Source organism: Colius striatus, chromosome 3, assembly GCF_028858725.1.
Source record: "Colius striatus isolate bColStr4 chromosome 3, bColStr4.1.hap1, whole genome shotgun sequence".
In the NCBI taxonomy this organism is placed as follows: domain Eukaryota; kingdom Metazoa; phylum Chordata; class Aves; order Coliiformes; family Coliidae; genus Colius; species Colius striatus.
The window spans coordinates 1,542,041-1,557,477 of record NC_084761.1 but is presented as its reverse complement, the minus strand read 5'-3'; the positions used below and the strand labels follow the sequence as shown (position 1 = coordinate 1,557,477).

The window sequence follows — 15,437 nt, the reverse complement described above, 5'->3', positions numbered from 1 at the left end:
GGGGTGCATCAGTGGGAGTGGATCAGTGGGGGTGCATCAGTGGGGGTGCATCAGTGGGAGTGGATCAGTGGGGGTGCATCAGTGGGGGTGCATCCGTGGGAGTGCATCAGTGGGGGTTCATCAGTGGGGGTGCATCATCAGTGGTCCTGCATCAGTGGGACTGCAGTGGAAGCCAATGCACAGCACTGCAGTTGTCTCCTCCAGGAGTCCCCTGGAACAGGCTCATCTGGGCTGCCTCAGCCTTTGCTGTTTCTAAAGTAGAGCAGCACAACAGTGTTAAGGGCTGGAAGGGGGTTGCAAAGCTCAGCCAGTGCAACCCCCTGCCAGAGCAGCAGCACCTAGAGCAGGGCACACAGGGACTCATCCAGCTGGGGTGGGATGTCTCCAGAGAAGGAGCCTCCACAGCCCATCTGGGCAGCCCCTGCCAGGGCTCCCTCACCTCAACAGGGAACAACTTTGTCCTTGTGTTGCTTTGGAACCTCTTGTGTTGCAGCTTGTTGCCCCTTGTCCTGTCACTGGCCATCAAAGTCCAATTGGGGTCTGCTTGGCTTGGAGGCTTCCTGACAAAGCACAGGCTCGGCTCGGCTCGGCTCGGCCCGGCCCGGCCCGGCTCGGCTCGGCTCGGCTCGGCTCGGCTCGGCTCGGCTCGGCTCGGCTCGGCTCGGCTCGGCTCGGCTCTCCCCGGTGCCCCGCTCCGGCGCTGTCCCTTTAAACGCTCGCGACCCCCTCGCCGTGACGTCACCGCCGCGCGCCGCCCTGCGCCCCTTCCCGCCCGCGCTGCGTCGATCGCACGCGACGGGCCCGGAGCGGCGGCTGTGGCGGGCGCCGAGGATGTGAGTGGGGCCGGGGCGGGGGCCGCGGGCGATCGGTGTCCATCCGGCACGGTTGAGGCGCCGAGCGCTCTCTCCGACCCACGGGGGTGCCGAGGGGAGCGCGCCGGAGCCGCCGAGGAGGAGATGGCGGGCCGAGGGTCAGGGATGTGGGCCCTCGGCGTCCGCGGCCTACCGCGGCCGGGGGCGGGGAGGGACGGAGAGAGGCCGGGCCGGGGCGGGGCCGGGCCGGGGCCTGCACGGGAGCCGCAGCCTGCAGGGGAGCCACAGCCGGGGGTCTCGGTGCTCCCCGCGGCTGGGGCGGCGGTAGGAGCGTTGCGCGGGCCCCGGGGGCGAGTGGGCCGGCGGGGCCCGGGGTGCGGGCTCGGCTCTGAACCGGCTCCATGCTTGCTTCGCGCTTTTCTGTCGCTGTTCCTCAGCCCGCGCCTGGGCTTCGCTCCTGGCGTGGCAGCACACACAGTGGGCTCAGTCGCGACAGGCCCTCGGGCCGCCCGGCGTAACGGACCCCACGGTCGCTGGTCGCCCCTGCGCTGCTCTGGCTGTAGTGAGCTTGGGTCAGCGGCTGTAACCCTCGAACCCTCTTCTCATAGAATGGTGGGAGTTGGACCGTTAGAGATCGATCATCCAGTCCAACCCCACTGCCAAAGCAGGTCTCACATAGACCAGGTCACACAGGAACGTGTCCTTGAAGCCCTACAAGGAAGGAGCCTCCACACCCTCCCTGGGCAGCCTGGGCCAGGGCTCCCGCACTTCAACAGTCAAATAGGTTTTCTTTATGTTTAAATGGAGCTGTTTGTGTTCCCAGCTTGCCCTGGTGCGAGGGGTTGTTCCTCCCCAGCTGCAGGACTCTGCCCTTGCTGAACCTGATGAGGTTCCTCTGCATCCGTCAGGCCTTTATTTTGAAAATGGGGATCTGAAGCAAGCTGCAATTAAAGAGTTTGCCTGTAGTCGTGCAGGAAGTTGGGGGGAGAGCTGAGTTTGCTTCCTTTGCTACCTGATTTCAGCTCTCCAAGCATGCAAACCAGTGCTTTACAGCAGAGATATGTGTGTTTGTGAAAAAAGACGTGTTTGGCCTGAGTAGGTTGCTCATAGACTTTCTGGTTTGAGGTGGTTACTGCAGAAACATTGGCTTGTTAGGGATTGAGATGTGTGTTGATTGTTGGGAAGGAAACATAGTGCTCTGTCACACCCCCTTGTGCAAAGACCATGGGTTTGTTCTTTCCACATCTAGTGAATGTCTGAACACATAGAGGTGAAAGTCCCAAGAGGCTGTGTCTCTTAGGCTGAGGTTTCCAGCTGAAGGAAGCCAGGCAAGTAGCACTCTCCAGAACAAGTACCTCTGCTTTCATGGAGAGAAAACACTGGTTCATTTGATGGCTGCTTAAATGCTGCAGGTACCATCAGAGAGAAGGTTACTGAGTGTCTGAACATCATGTGGCTGATTTACCTGGTTGATGCAAGTCCTGAGGAGTGGTGCCTCAGTGGTAGCAGTTTACTGAAGTATTACCTGCTGCTTCAGGCTGGATAACAGCAAGCCATGTGCTGGTCTTCATCTTTGCTCTCTCCTTTCCCACCTTCCCCGAGGGGTAGGACCAGAGCCAGCTCTCAGAGGATAGGAGTAGAGCCTGGTAGAGCTCACAGCATCAGGTATCATAGGCAAGAGAAGTTGGTGTGTGGGAAGGGGTAACACAAACTTGCCTGTGGTATGTTTAGGAGAAGAAAAGTGGGAAAGGAAAACATCCATTTTTTGATCTTGTGAGTCCAGAAACTTGGCTTCCAAGTGAGTCAGCTGCTGCCACACAGGGGCTTTCAGCTTTTGAGCTGCAGCCCCTCACATTTTGCACTAGAGGCACAAAGCTGGTTAGGACTGTGCTTTTCTCAGTCACCTTTGCAACACCACAGGCTGCTGTGTTTACCACCAGGCGTGTCAGAGGACACACTCCCTCTCCCAGGGTCACACTTCCATGGGGTGTTTGCTCTTCTCCATACAGAAAGACATTGGTGTTTCCTGGCTGCTGGACTTGTGTTTTGGAGTTGTATTGGGAAAAGCTGTGAAGCTGAAAATGGGGACCAAGTTCAGCTGTGCAAAAGTGATCTCTTCCCAAACAGAAATTTCAATGCAATTTAGGGAACACAGTCTTTGCTTCCTGAAATCTTAATACCAGAAGCAGTGAGACTTGTTGGATGCAGTGAGCAGGACAGGTCTTTTTTCTTGTTGACTAATTTTTGCCTGTGGTGCATGTGGAGGTGGAGATGGAGATGTTTAACACACACAGCATCACAGAGTGTTAAGGGCTGGAAGGGGGTTGCAAAGCTCAGCCAGTGCAACCCCCTGCCAGAGCAGCACCTAAAGCAGGGCACACAGGGACTCATCCAGCTGGGTTGGAATGTCTCCAGAGAAGGAGCCTCCACAGCCCATCTGGGCAGCCCCTGCCAGTGCTCCCTCACCTCAACAGGGAACAACTTTGTCCTGGTGTTGCTTTGGAACCTCTTGTGTTGCAGCTTGTTGCCCCTTGTCCTGTCATTGTCCATCCCTGAGCACAGCCTGGCTCCAGCCTCCTCACACCCACCCTTGATGGATCATGTGAATGAGCTCACCCCTCAGGCTCCTCCAAGCTGCAGAGCCCCAGCTCCCTCAGCCTTTCATCACAAGGCAGATGCTCCACTCCATCAGCTCTGTGGCCCTGCACTGAACTCTCTCCAGCAGCTAAACATGATGCAGCAGTGTGAATGTTCAGTGGCACTTGAGATGAACTGGGCAGTTCAGACAATGCGTGTGCCTGCTCTTCCATGAGCTGAATGTTTGGTTCATAGGTGGCTGGTGGGTGTTACAGCAAATCAAATCTGCCACATGCTTGTGGTGGTTATTGAAAAATAAACTGGAGGCAGCTCTGTTCAACAGTTCAAATGGAGGAAGCAAAATGCAACGGTGTGTTTAGACATTGCAGACTGTGTGATGGATGCAGCCCTTCTGGGAAACATCTGGGATTCAGCTGATGTTAAATAGTGAGCTGTTACATTTTGGATCTAGAGTAGAGGGAACCAGTCAGGGTTAGATGAGGTCTGAATCCAGCTGAGATATTAAAGTGGGCTCTGCTGTTGCAGCAGTGTAGCAAACTGAGCTCTTTAATCTGGTCTGTCCAAGGCTGACAGAGCTCTGGCAGAAGCTTGCTGAGGCTGAAGGCAGCTGTAATTCAGGGGGAGGCTGTTCTCAGCAGCCTTCTCTTCCCAATGCTCTGTGGCACAAATTGGCAATGGAGAAAACCAGCTTCCTCCTCTGGAGGCAAAGCTGTTGGCAAGAGGCAGGAGCTGCATGTACATCATGCATAGAAAATGCCTGTCCTCTGCCTGCCTTTATTTTTGGTTGGATAATTCAGGTCCCTTGTACTTCTGTGTCAGAGTGAGAGCTTTTAAGTACGGACACAGTCTGTCACGGGAGGCACGGCACAAAGGTCGTTGGTAACGGCCGTGTCACCGAGGTGCTTTGCTCAATGTGCTGCCACTGTTGCAAAGCATTGTTGGTTTATGACTGTATCTGTTCATTTCTTCATTCTAAACCCTTTTATCTTCCAACCCCCACTGTCTAGGATTGTCTTGTCTCTAGGCTGTTCTTTGGAGTTAATTGCACTTGATTAGGGATCAGTTCTCAGAACTGAGGAGTTAGAAGTGAGATTTGAGGTAAGTGAGGCCCATTGGGTGCTGCTTTGGAGGGGGAAAATGGAGTTATCAGGATTGAAAAAGAAGAGTTTACTAGGGCTCGAAGAATGAAACATCCAAGACTAGGTAATCATTATGTCCAAATTTGCTAGCCTCAACAAAGCTGGGGATGTTACAGGTACTAGGGCTCTGCAGTGAGGGTGAGGAGTTGGAAGTGGACCTCTTTGTGTGTGAATTTCTGTGTGTGAGAGTTCCTGTATGCTGTAGCTGCCTTACTCAAAGCTGCTCTGGAATGGAAAATACTTTCCTCTTCCTAAAAAGCCCAAACCTGCCCAGCGCTTCAGCTCTGCAGTTACGCCCGTCTCGAGTTCCATGTGTTGCTGTTCTTCGAGTATGGGGTGTTGTTTTTCCTGTTGTTTGTGGCTTTCTATAGTAAACAATATCTTCTGCAATTTGTTGTTGAAGGGCTCCCTCACCAACCAAGCGCAAGGACAGGTCTGAAGAGAAGTCAAAAGACAGGTCCAAGGATAAAGCATCCACTAAGGAGTCGGGTGAAAAGGATCGCGGTCGAGACAAGACGCGCAAGAGACGCAGCGCTTCCAGCGGCAGCAGCAGTACCAGGTGGGTGCCTCTACAGGCAGCGGTGTTGGAAACCACCAGCTTTGTTGTTGCACTGTGTTAGTCACAGGGCAGTTTGGTCTAACTGTGGTGGTTGATCCCTGGCTGAGTGCTGATTGCCCACCAGAGCTGCTCCGTCACTCCCGCTCCTCAGTGGGGAGAAAATGCAATGAAAAGCTTCTGGGTTGAGATAGGGATGGGGAGGTCGCTCAGCAATTACCATCACAGGCAAAACAGACTCAGCCTGGGGAGAATCAGTTTGATTTAGTAACAATTGGAATAGAATAGGGTAATGAGAAATAAAACCTGCATCTTAAAAAAAAACCTCCCCTCACCCCCCACCTTCTTCCCAGGTTCCTGCTTCCTCTCCTCTGGTGGCACAGGGGAATGGGGGTTACGGTCAGTCTGTCACAGATGGGCTCTGCTGCTGCTTCTTCTCAGGGGAAGGCTTCCTCACACTTCCTCTGCTGCAGTGTGGGATCCTTCCCATGGGAGACAGTCCTCTGTGAACTTCTCCAACGTGGGTCCTTCCCACAAGCTGCAGTTCTTCACAAACTGCTCCAGCGGGGGTCCCTTCCATGGGGTCACAAGACTGGACAGCAAACCTGGTCTGGTGTGAGCTATTCTCTGTCCACAGGGTCACAGATCCTGTCAGGAACCTGCTTCAGCTTGAGCTTGCCACAGGGTGACATCTTGCTTTGGTCACCCACCTGCTCCACTGTGGGGTCCTTCAGACACTGTGGGTGGGTCTGTGCTCCACCATGGACCTCCGTGGCTGCAGGGCCAGGACCTGCCTCACCTTGGGCTGCAGGGAGGGAAACCTCTAGAGCACCTTCTCCCCCTCTTTCCTTGACCTTGGTGTCTGCAGAGTTGTTGCTCTCACCTTCTCACACCACTCTCCTGTTGCAACTTGCTCCTGCACAGTAACTTTTTCCCTTTCTCCAATGCATTAATCCCAGAGTGTTACCACCATCACTAACTGGCTCAGCCTTGGCCTGTGGCAAATGTGTCTTGGAGCTGACTGGCCTTGTCAGATACAGGGGAAGCTGCCAGACTCTTCTCACAGAGGGCAGCCCTGTAGCCCTCCCACTACGAAACCCTTTCCATACAAACCCAATACACTGCCAGGGTGGTTTATGGGTTTTAGGTATGAATTTCCTTTGGCTGGCTGATGATCTGTGGAGTGTCAGTTTATTGTTCTCTCAGTCACTCTCTCCTCAATCACCAGAAGTTTCTCAGCAATTCTCTTGCGTACTCCACGCATTTTTACCCAAGCCTTCCTCCTCAACAGATCCCGTTCCAGCTCCACTTCCAGTTCAGGGTCCAGTTCCAGCACTGGTTCCAGCAGTGGCTCTAGCTCCTCTTCTGCCTCAAGCCGCTCTGGGAGCTCCAGCACCTCACGCAGTTCCAGCTCCAGCAGCTCCTCTGGCTCTCCGAGTCCGTCCCGACGGAGACACGACAACAGGAGACGCTCCCGCTCCAAGTGAGTTGTAGTTGCCTTCTGGGAATTACCAGATGGCAGGTTCATTTCCCTGTAGAATGCAAGATTGTGATCAGAGGGGATTGTTTTCTGAGAACCAGTTGCTTTCTCCATAACTGGGAGTTCTGAATTTTCTTAGAACTGGGTGTGCTGCTTTTCCTTACAACCAAAACATATGCCCTGTAGGGAGGAAAGGAAGGAAGCCTCATTTTGAAGAGTGGTTTTGGGTATTGTATCTTCTAGAGGCAGTTTTAATCAATGTTTCCCCAGTAGTATGAGACTCTGTGGGCAGTAGATCAGAGTAGAAGTCTTTGGTTCCAGTATATTGTGACCAAGACTAACCAAAAAGTCAAGGCTGAGGATGGTGTATATATGTGTGTGGTCTTGAGTAGAAAAGAATGAAATGGGGGGTAGGGCAAAGGAAGCATGTAGAATCAAACTTTGTTAATGTCCATGCACTTTTTGCTTTGGGTGATTCTGTAGGTAAGGTGCTGAAGACTGATAAAATCTACCACCAGAGTGGGGGTTTGTGTTATATCCCTCATTTTATGGACTGTTGTGGTTTAACCCCAGCCAGCATCTAAGCACCACAGAGGGAGGTGGGGAGGAGAGTCCTAGCAAAAGCTAAAACTCTTGGGTTAAGAACAGTAGAATAACTAAAATGAAAGAAAATGTCATAATGCCAATCATTAAAACACATGATAATTGTAATGAAACAGAATATAACAAGAGAGAAACAAAACCCAAGAACAGACAAGTGATGTCCAGTGCATTTGCTCACCACCTGCTGACTGATGCCTGAGCAGCGACTGGCCTCTCTCCCTGCCATCTCCCCTCACTTTCTATCCTGGGTATGGCATCCTATGGTATGGAATTAGCCCTTTGGCAAGATGGGGTCAGCTGCCTGGCCATGCTCCCTCTCAGCTCCTTGTGCACCTCCTCAAGTCTTTTGCTTAAGATAAGTGCTACTCAGCAGCCATCAGTGTGTTATCAGCATTATTCTCACACTAAACCCAAAACACAATACCAGCTGCTAGGAGACAGTTAACCCTGACCCAGCCAGCAGCAGGACAGTAAGATTAGGAAGGAGTATAAATGCAGTTTCTCTGCATGCAGAATTAATCTCAGATTAAACTTACATTCCATATCCTTTAGTGTTTTTAAAAGCAACACAGACATTGGGATATGCAGCTACTTCAGTATCTTTTATAATCATGGTGCTTCCAGACCTCTGCAGTGAACAGAAGGTGCAGAAACACCAGTCACTGGCTCTGCCAGTTTGCCTGGCTGTGGTGTGCTTTGGTGGTCACAGACTCATTTTGCCTCTTTAATTGTTGAGGCAAAGAGTGGTTTCTGTTTTTACCAACCAGGAAATTCTTTAACTGTGGCCAGCAGCTTTACAGAATTGTTGTGTTTGTTCCTGTAGTTGCAGTGAAGTTGGAAACTCACAATAAAAGGCTTTCAGATTCCAGAATGTTCTGAAGCAAAAGCAGACAAAGCAAATGCAAGTCCTGAGGTGTTATGAATAGAACAGAATAGTGTCATTTTAGTTAGAAAAGCCCTTGAGGCTGCTGCAGTCCCAGCCCTGCCCTCACCCTGCCCAGCCCAGCACTGACCCACAGCCCTCAGCACCTCAGCCCCACGCCTTTGGGATCCCTCCAGGGCTGGGCACTCCCCCAGCTCCCTGGGCAGCCTGGCACAGGGGCTGACACCCCTCTCAGGGACACAGTTGTGCCTCAGCTCCAGCCTCAGCCTCCCCTGGGGCAGCTGCAGCCCATTGCCTCTTGTCCTGTCATTGCTGCCTGGGGAGCAGAGCCCGACCCCCAGCTCCCTGCAGCCTCCTGTCAGGGAGTGTCAGAGAGTGCTGCTGGCTGCCCTCAGCCTCCTCTTCTCCAGGCTCAGCACCCCCATTCCCTCAGCCCCTCCCCAGCGCCCCTGTGCTCCAGCCCCTTCCCCAGCTCTGTGCCTGGCTCTGGCCACGCTGCAGCCCCTCAGTGTCCCTGTGGCAGTGAGTGAGGGGCCCAGCACTGGGCACAGTATTTGAAGAAGCTGTGGCACACTCACATCACCCCCATCACTGCCTAACAGGGAACTTCTTGAGAAAAAAGATGCCCTCCCAAGAGAAATGGCACTTAGTTTTCTGACAATGTCTGGCTTCTTGGTTTTGTCTTACCCATTTTTTGAGGACTGATGTTTTCTGATGTCCAAATCAGGTCCAAGCCACCCAAGAGAGACGAAAAGGAGCGGAAGAGGCGAAGCCCATCACCCAGACCTACAAAAGTGCACGTTGGAAGGCTCACTAGAAATGTGACCAAGGTAATGACGTGCTCCCCTGTAGCATCAAGCCTGCCTCTCTCCTGGGAGGATGAGAGAGGCTCCTATAAAGCTCTTAATGCTTTTTGTAGCCAGAGTGCTGCCAAGGTGTTGCTGTTGGAATTTCTTGGGTGAACTGATGAGTGACAAAGACTTTGGTAGGGTTGGACTGAGTCAGACACAGTGTGTGCTTTTGAGACTGGGCAGTGCTGAAGAGGTCTGTCTGCTTCATCAGTATTTCAGACTTTGGATCCTGCCTTGCTGGGAAGAAAACTGTAGAAGCTGAGACAATGCCTGGAATGACCTTGGAGGCATTAAGGATGTGTCGAGGTTCTTGATAAAGGAGCTGAAGAGAGCTGGGCTGGCTTGAGTTGTCTTTGCTGGGATGTACTTAAAGGTCTTCAGAGATTTAGGTTTAAGGTGCTGAAGAGATGGTGTTTTTTGACAACTATTAACAGTTGCACCTTGAGAGGTTTCAGCCGAGGGTGTGAGTTCTCTTTTTGGATCCTCAAGATGATTTTTACACCAGTTGTGTTTTTATAGCCAGTCAGTGCTGCTAGAACTTAAGGTGTGGAAACATCTAAGAAGGAACTGCATAGGCAACAGCAGAGAAAGCAATGGTCATCCTTTCTGCATCTGGGCAGTGACAAACGTCTTCTGCTGGTGGCATTGATTTAAAGCTCATGCAGCTCTATGTACAGCTTGGATTTACTGCTCTGCACCAGCCAGACCTGCTCAGTAGGTGTATTGCATGTTCTTAAGACTTGCTCTTTGCCTTTCAGGATCACATCATGGAAATTTTTTCCACTTATGGAAAGATTAAAATGATTGACATGCCAGTTGACAGGCTGAATCCACACCTCTCCAAGGGCTACGCTTACGTGGAGTTTGAGAACCCAGACGATGCCGAGAAAGCCCTGAAGCACATGGATGGAGGTAGGTGTCAAATACTGAGGGAGCCTGGCTGCTTTTAAAAATCTTTTTGAGCAGGGAGTTTGATGTGAAAATGAGTTGGAGGTGATGGGGAAGCCTTTGGGGAACAGGTTTGAAATGCTGGCTGCTCTCAGCCCGAGTGGCTTTGGCTCTTGTGTGGTTCAGGACGGATCCAGAACATCACACAACTATTAAAACAGAGCTTTTAGTTCAAAGTTCTGTAAGCTGCTGTGAAAAATCTTTCCTGATTAACACCTGAACTGCAGTTTGATGGGGTACTTGATTAAGAAGTTTAAGTGTGTAAGTGGGCTTTGTCAGAGTAAGCAAACACCTGAGCGGGTGGTGGAAACAGCGCTGTGGGGGATTCACGCTGCAGCCGCTCCTGACAGAGCTGGGAGTTAACACTGATGTGTGGGTGTCAGTGTTGGAAAACAGTTAATCCTTCCTGTTCCTCTGCTTCCTAAAAAAAAGGCCAGATCGATGGTCAGGAGATCACAGCCACAGCTGTGCTGGCACCGCGGCCCCGGCCCCCGCCCCGGCGCTTCAGCCCACCCAGGAGGATGCTGCCGCCGCCACCCATGTGGCGCAGGTCCCCCCCACGCATGAGGAGGAGGTGAGAGCCCTGACTGTGCTTCCTTCTTAGAGCAACAACACCCTGTCACTGAAGGACTTGACATGGGGATGGTTTCATCCTGTTGCACTTGACTTTCCCCTTGGAATGACAGTAGAATCACAGTGTGATGGGGATGGGAAGGGTCCTGTAGAGCTGCCCCAGCCCCTGCTCCAGCAGCTTCCCCTGGCTCAGGGGCACAGGAACGTGTCCAGCTGAGGTTGGAAACCTCCTGAGAAGGAGCCTCCACACCCTCCCTGGGCAGCCTGGGCCAGGGCTCCCTCCTCTCAGCACCAAGCCAGCTTCTCCTTGTGTTTAAAGAGAACTGTTTGTGTCCCAGCTGATGTCCATCACCCCTTGTCCCGTCCCTGGCCACCACAGAACAAAGTGTCCCCCATCCTGCTGACACCCAGCCTTTAGGGACTGAGCAGCATTGCTGAGGTGCCCCTGAGCTCAGGCTTCTCTTCTCCAGGCTGAACAGCCCCAGGGCTGCAGCCTTTCCTCCTCACACACATGTTCCATCCCCTCAGCACCTTGGTGTCCCTGCACTGGCCTCTCTGCAGCAGTTCCCTGTCTCTGGAGCTGGGGAGCCCAGAGCTGGCCACAGGACTCCAGCTGAGGCCTCAGCAGGGCAGAGCAGAGGGGCAACAGAACCTCCCTCCCCCTGCTGCCCACACTCTTTTTAATGCCCCCCAGATGCCATTGGCTTCTTGGCCATGAGGACAAAAAGAAAAGCTTGTCTCAGGCTAAGTTTTATTATCCCATTCAATTCTGTTCGTATTCTGTGCCTGGAACATGGGTGTCATACTGGTGGCTGTGCAGGTTGGTTGTAGCACTGAAGAGCCCAGAAGCTTCACTCTTTCTTCAGTCAGACTTCTCTAAGAAACATCCCTGTGATTTGAAAGGACTTTTAGAAATCCTTTCCCTGGATATTGGTGGATTTCAGGAGTCAAACTTGACCATTCAGGTCAAGAAGCTGATGTAGAACAAACAGGAGCTTGTTCTACCTGAGGAAGACGACAGGATTCTTGTCTGTCCTTTGGATATTAAGCATTCTACCAGCTCCCTAAAGCAGAGGGAGAGTAGCCAGAGTGCTCCTGCTGCGCAGTGGACATTGCAATTGCCTTTCTCCTCTCTGGAGGCGGCTGTACTTCACTGGAGCTCTGTTACTGTAGGGCAGGAGGGTCTTTCGCAGGGAGGGGGCGGGGAAATGTGTTTTGGAAAGTTGGTAGATGAGCTGCCTGATGCCTGGAACCCATTGTCCATGTCTCCTGGTGACAGCTTTCTCCTTGTCCTCCGTCAGGTCCCGCTCCCCTCGGCGCAGATCCCCCGTTCGCCGGCGATCCAGATCCAGGTCCCCGGGCCGCAGGCGCCACCGCAGCCGCTCCAGCTCCAACTCCTCACGATAAAGCAAAAGAGACTGGACAAGCTTTTTATTTTTTAACTTAAAATCCCTTCAGACTAAATATTGTACCTTTTTTTTTATAACGGATCTGGGTGAGCAGAGGGGGGAGAGAGAGGGCAATCCCGGCAGTGAAGGCAGCCTGAGAGCAGAGGGCGGCAGCTCCCGGCCCGTAGCTGCCCTTTGCTTGTGGAGCTTTGAGCTTCCTGGTGTTGAATTGAAATGATTTAACAATGGCTTTGATTTTTAAAGGCTGCAAAAAAAACCAAACCCAATCCAAGCACCCCAACCCATCTTTTCCAGATAAAAGGCAGGAAAGATGTGACAGCCTCTCTCTTCCTCCAGTTAGCAGGCTGCTGCTTGGTGATTCTAAACGCTTCGCACGCTGTACAGACGAGCATGTCAATCTCGAGCTAGTTCACAAACCCTGTGTAGTTAAGACAGGGAGAGGCATTTAACTTTTCATCTCTAGGTGCCAGCACAGGGGGGTTTTCAGAGCAGCTGGAGTCCAGATCTGCCCAAGACTTCACATACTGAATTGTTGCTTTGTTCCAGTTCCCAGCCAGATTAGTTCCTGCTGATTAAAGCTCTCCTGTAACGCAGGTCACCACAGAAACAACGGTCCAGCCCCCTGAATATGGTGCTGTAGAAAAGAAGCTGGAAAATCTTAAGGACTGGTTTGTAACCTGGCCTTGTAAGTGATTTCTTTCACTGTTTTTCTTAAAGGGTTTTGGGAAAAACTTCCTGCACAACCCCCCCAGGGAAAGGCTGTGAGCTCTTCAGCTCTATCCCACCTCAAACCGGCGACTGAGCATCGGCCCCCTGGAAACTGCACGGGAGGGAGGCTCGGGGCCACCCCGCTGGGTTATCTGTGCTCCACAGAGGGAAAGGAAAAGAATTTACCAGCTGTTGTACAGTCAATCCTATACAGATTTGTTTTGTTTTGTTTTGTATCACTTTGTAGCCTTTTGGGCCATGTTGTGTTTGTACTTGTGTAGGATGAGCGACTCTCGAATAAAGCAGTAGGGTTGAGAATAGCCAGCCTGCTTCCCTCCCTTCGCCAGCCCTTTGCTCCGGGAAAAAAAATCCCCTTCACCGGGCGTTTTAGGGTCAAAAGCAGCGCCGTGACCCTCGGGGACCGCCGGGGCAGCGTCCCCGAACAAGGGCGCCTGTGGCTTTAAGGCCGGCGCGAGCGGCGCTTTTCGCTATGCCGCTGATTAAGTGCGGCGCGGGGCGGGCGCCGCTGATTGGCTGCGACGCGGGGTCGGGGGCCGCTGATTGGCTGCGGCGCGGGGCGGGGAGCCGCTGATTGGCTGCGACGCGGGGCGGGCGCCGCTGAGCGGCTGCGGCGCGGGGCGGCCCCTTCACTCCCCTCAGGCAGCCGGCGCCATGGCGCTGGGGGAGCCGGGCCCGGGCCCCGAGCGCGCCCTGCGGGAGGCGGCCGCGGCGCTGGAGCGGGGCGGCGCGGGGACGGAGGAGGCGCTGGGCGCGGTGCTGGCGGCCGTGGCGGCGGCGGGGGGCCCGGCCGCCCTGGGGGAGCGGGAGCGGGCGCTGTTCGGCGCCCTCCTGCGGAGCCTGGCGCGGGCGGCCGGCGCGGCGCGGCCCGCGGGCGTGTGGCAGCGCTGCTTCCTCGCCGGCCCGCCCGGCCTCGCCCTCTGCGTCTTGCTGGAAGCCCTCGCCGCCCCGCGGTCAGTGCGGCCTGGGGCCCGCGCGGGAGGCGGGCGGGAGCTGCTGGGGCTGTGCCGGGGGACGCCCGTCCGGCCTGGGGACGCAGACGGGCCGTGGGAGGAGCGGACGCGCGGCCCTCGGGCCCCCTCAGCCCCTTCCAAACGCGGCGCGGCGCCGGGCTGTCCCGCTGAGCGAACGCCCTGAAGCGCCGAGTGCTTGTAACCCTTGCAAGGGACAAAGCCTGACCGCGGTTCCTTCCTTCCAGCGCCGGCCTTGAGCCCCGGGAGGCGGTGGAGGTGCTGGAGCGGTTCCTGCAGGAGGGGCGGCTCTCGGCGCTGCTCTGGGACGTGTGTCAGCAGCCGGCGCAGGCGGCATCGCCCGAGCTGCAGGAGGCTCTGCTCAGCAGCATCGTCTGTTTGCCCGATCGTGTGAGCAATACGCTCCAGGGGAAAAACCCAGCAGTGTTCTTCCCGCAGAACTACTTTCCTCTCCTGGGGGCTGCAATTATCCAGGTGCTGCAGAAGATCTCTGAGTCTCTGCGAGGTATGACAGCTGGAGGGGTGGCTCCTGTGAAGAGGTGGTGTGTGCTTGGACCCCCTTGGCTGGTGCTTGAAGTGCAGATAGTGGGTTTTGCAGAGCTTCACATTCATCCTCCACATTAAAGTTCGTGGTGCTTAAAAGCAGGAGGTTGAAGTTCCTTAAAATCCCACTGAAAGTTGCAATCCTACAAGTGGTTAAACAGCATCAGGCTCTGCTCCCCAGGCAGTAATGACAGGACAAGAGGCAATGGGCTGCAGCTGCCCCAGGGGAGGCTGAGGCTGGAGCTGAGGCACAACTGTTTCCCTGAGAGGGGTGTCAGCCCCTGTGCCAGGCTGCCCAGGGAGCTGGGGCAGTGCCCAGCCCTGGAGGGATCCCAAAGGCGTGGAGCTGAGGTGCTGAGGCTGTGGGTCAGTGCTGGGCTGGGCAGGGTGAGGGCAGGGCTGGGACTGCAGCAGCTCCAAGGGCTTTAACAACCAAAAGAATACTTTGGTTGTCTCTGTTCCCAAAGCTTAATTTTGGACAGTGCTGAAGGAAGGGTGTGGGAGATCTAAACAGTACTGAATGAAACAGTATTACTGTTGTATTGAAGTGGGACTGAGCTACTTCAGCCTTTTGGCTCTCACTGTATGTAAATAATACTGGGTGCTGTTCTGTGCCTGAAGACAGGGAGTGGGTAGAGGAAGAGGTGATGCTTGAAGAGCAAAAGTGAATGTGTTTGCAGACTTCAGTGCTTGCAGGGGTGTATGCAGCTCCTGCTGAAGGCTGGGTAGAGGATGCTGGTGATGCTCTTGTGAAGCTTGTGTCTGTTTTATCCCAGGTGGCTTGGATTGCTCCATCTCTTTTGTCTCTCATGTCCTGGGGAAGGTGTGTGTTCATGGAAGACAAAGTGAGTGGTTTACAGTACTCTTGGGGAGGGGGAAGGTCTGTTTTACTGCACTGGTACAGAAGCATGACTTTGATGATGATCAAGAGAAGCAGTGGGGGACTGATACAGAGTTAATACTCTGGGGGTTGTGTTGGTGGGGCTGTACAGTGCTGGCTGCTTTCTGAGGCTGCTTAGCCACCTGTCTGATACGTGATGCTTTTCTGTCAGCTTGTGTGAGTGAGATCTCTTCTCCTTTCAAAATATGATGTGGTTTTTAGCCACATCAGTGGCCTGGAAGTGCCTTGTGATTGAAACACAAGGAAAAACTATTTGACTGTTGAGATGAGGGAGCCCTGGCCCAGGCTGCCCAAGGAGGGTGTGGAGGCTCCTTCTTGGGAGGTTTCCAAACCCTCCTGGACACGTTCCTGTGTGACCTGATCTAGGTGAGACCTGCTTTAGCAGGGGGGTTGGACTGGATGGAGCTGTAAAGGTCCCTTCCACCCCCCATCATTCTGTGATTC

General features: G+C 53.9%; 2 protein-coding genes across 2 annotated transcripts in view; both read left to right on the top strand.

Annotated features, from left to right (window-relative positions):
* Positions 1 to 766: 766 nt before the first annotated feature.
* RNPS1 (RNA binding protein with serine rich domain 1) lies at positions 767 to 12,880 on the top strand. The gene is made up of 7 exons (XM_061994002.1): positions 767 to 833; positions 4,953 to 5,108; positions 6,397 to 6,588; positions 8,799 to 8,901; positions 9,681 to 9,834; positions 10,303 to 10,444; positions 11,745 to 12,880. Coding segments are annotated over exons 1-7 (855 nt in total). The 5' UTR covers positions 767 to 831; the 3' UTR covers positions 11,851 to 12,880.
* A 352-nt stretch (positions 12,881 to 13,232) lies between these two features.
* Positions 13,233 to 15,437, top strand: part of TELO2 (telomere maintenance 2) — a 43,459-nt gene continuing 41,254 nt past the window's right edge. The window contains exons 1-3 of the mRNA XM_061991928.1: positions 13,233 to 13,531; positions 13,777 to 14,054; positions 14,869 to 14,937. Of these exons, the coding sequence (XP_061847912.1) occupies positions 13,233 to 13,531; positions 13,777 to 14,054; positions 14,869 to 14,937 (646 nt within the window). The remainder of the gene's footprint in view (positions 13,532 to 13,776; positions 14,055 to 14,868; positions 14,938 to 15,437) is intronic.

Coding starts and splice junctions, on each gene's coding strand:
- RNPS1 (XM_061994002.1), top strand. Junction 5,109..6,396: donor AGCGGCAGCAGCAGTACCAG/GTGGGTGCCTCT, acceptor CCTCCTCAACAG/ATCCCGTTCCAGCTCCACTT. Junction 8,902..9,680: donor TCACTAGAAATGTGACCAAG/GTAATGACGTGC, acceptor TTTGCCTTTCAG/GATCACATCATGGAAATTTT.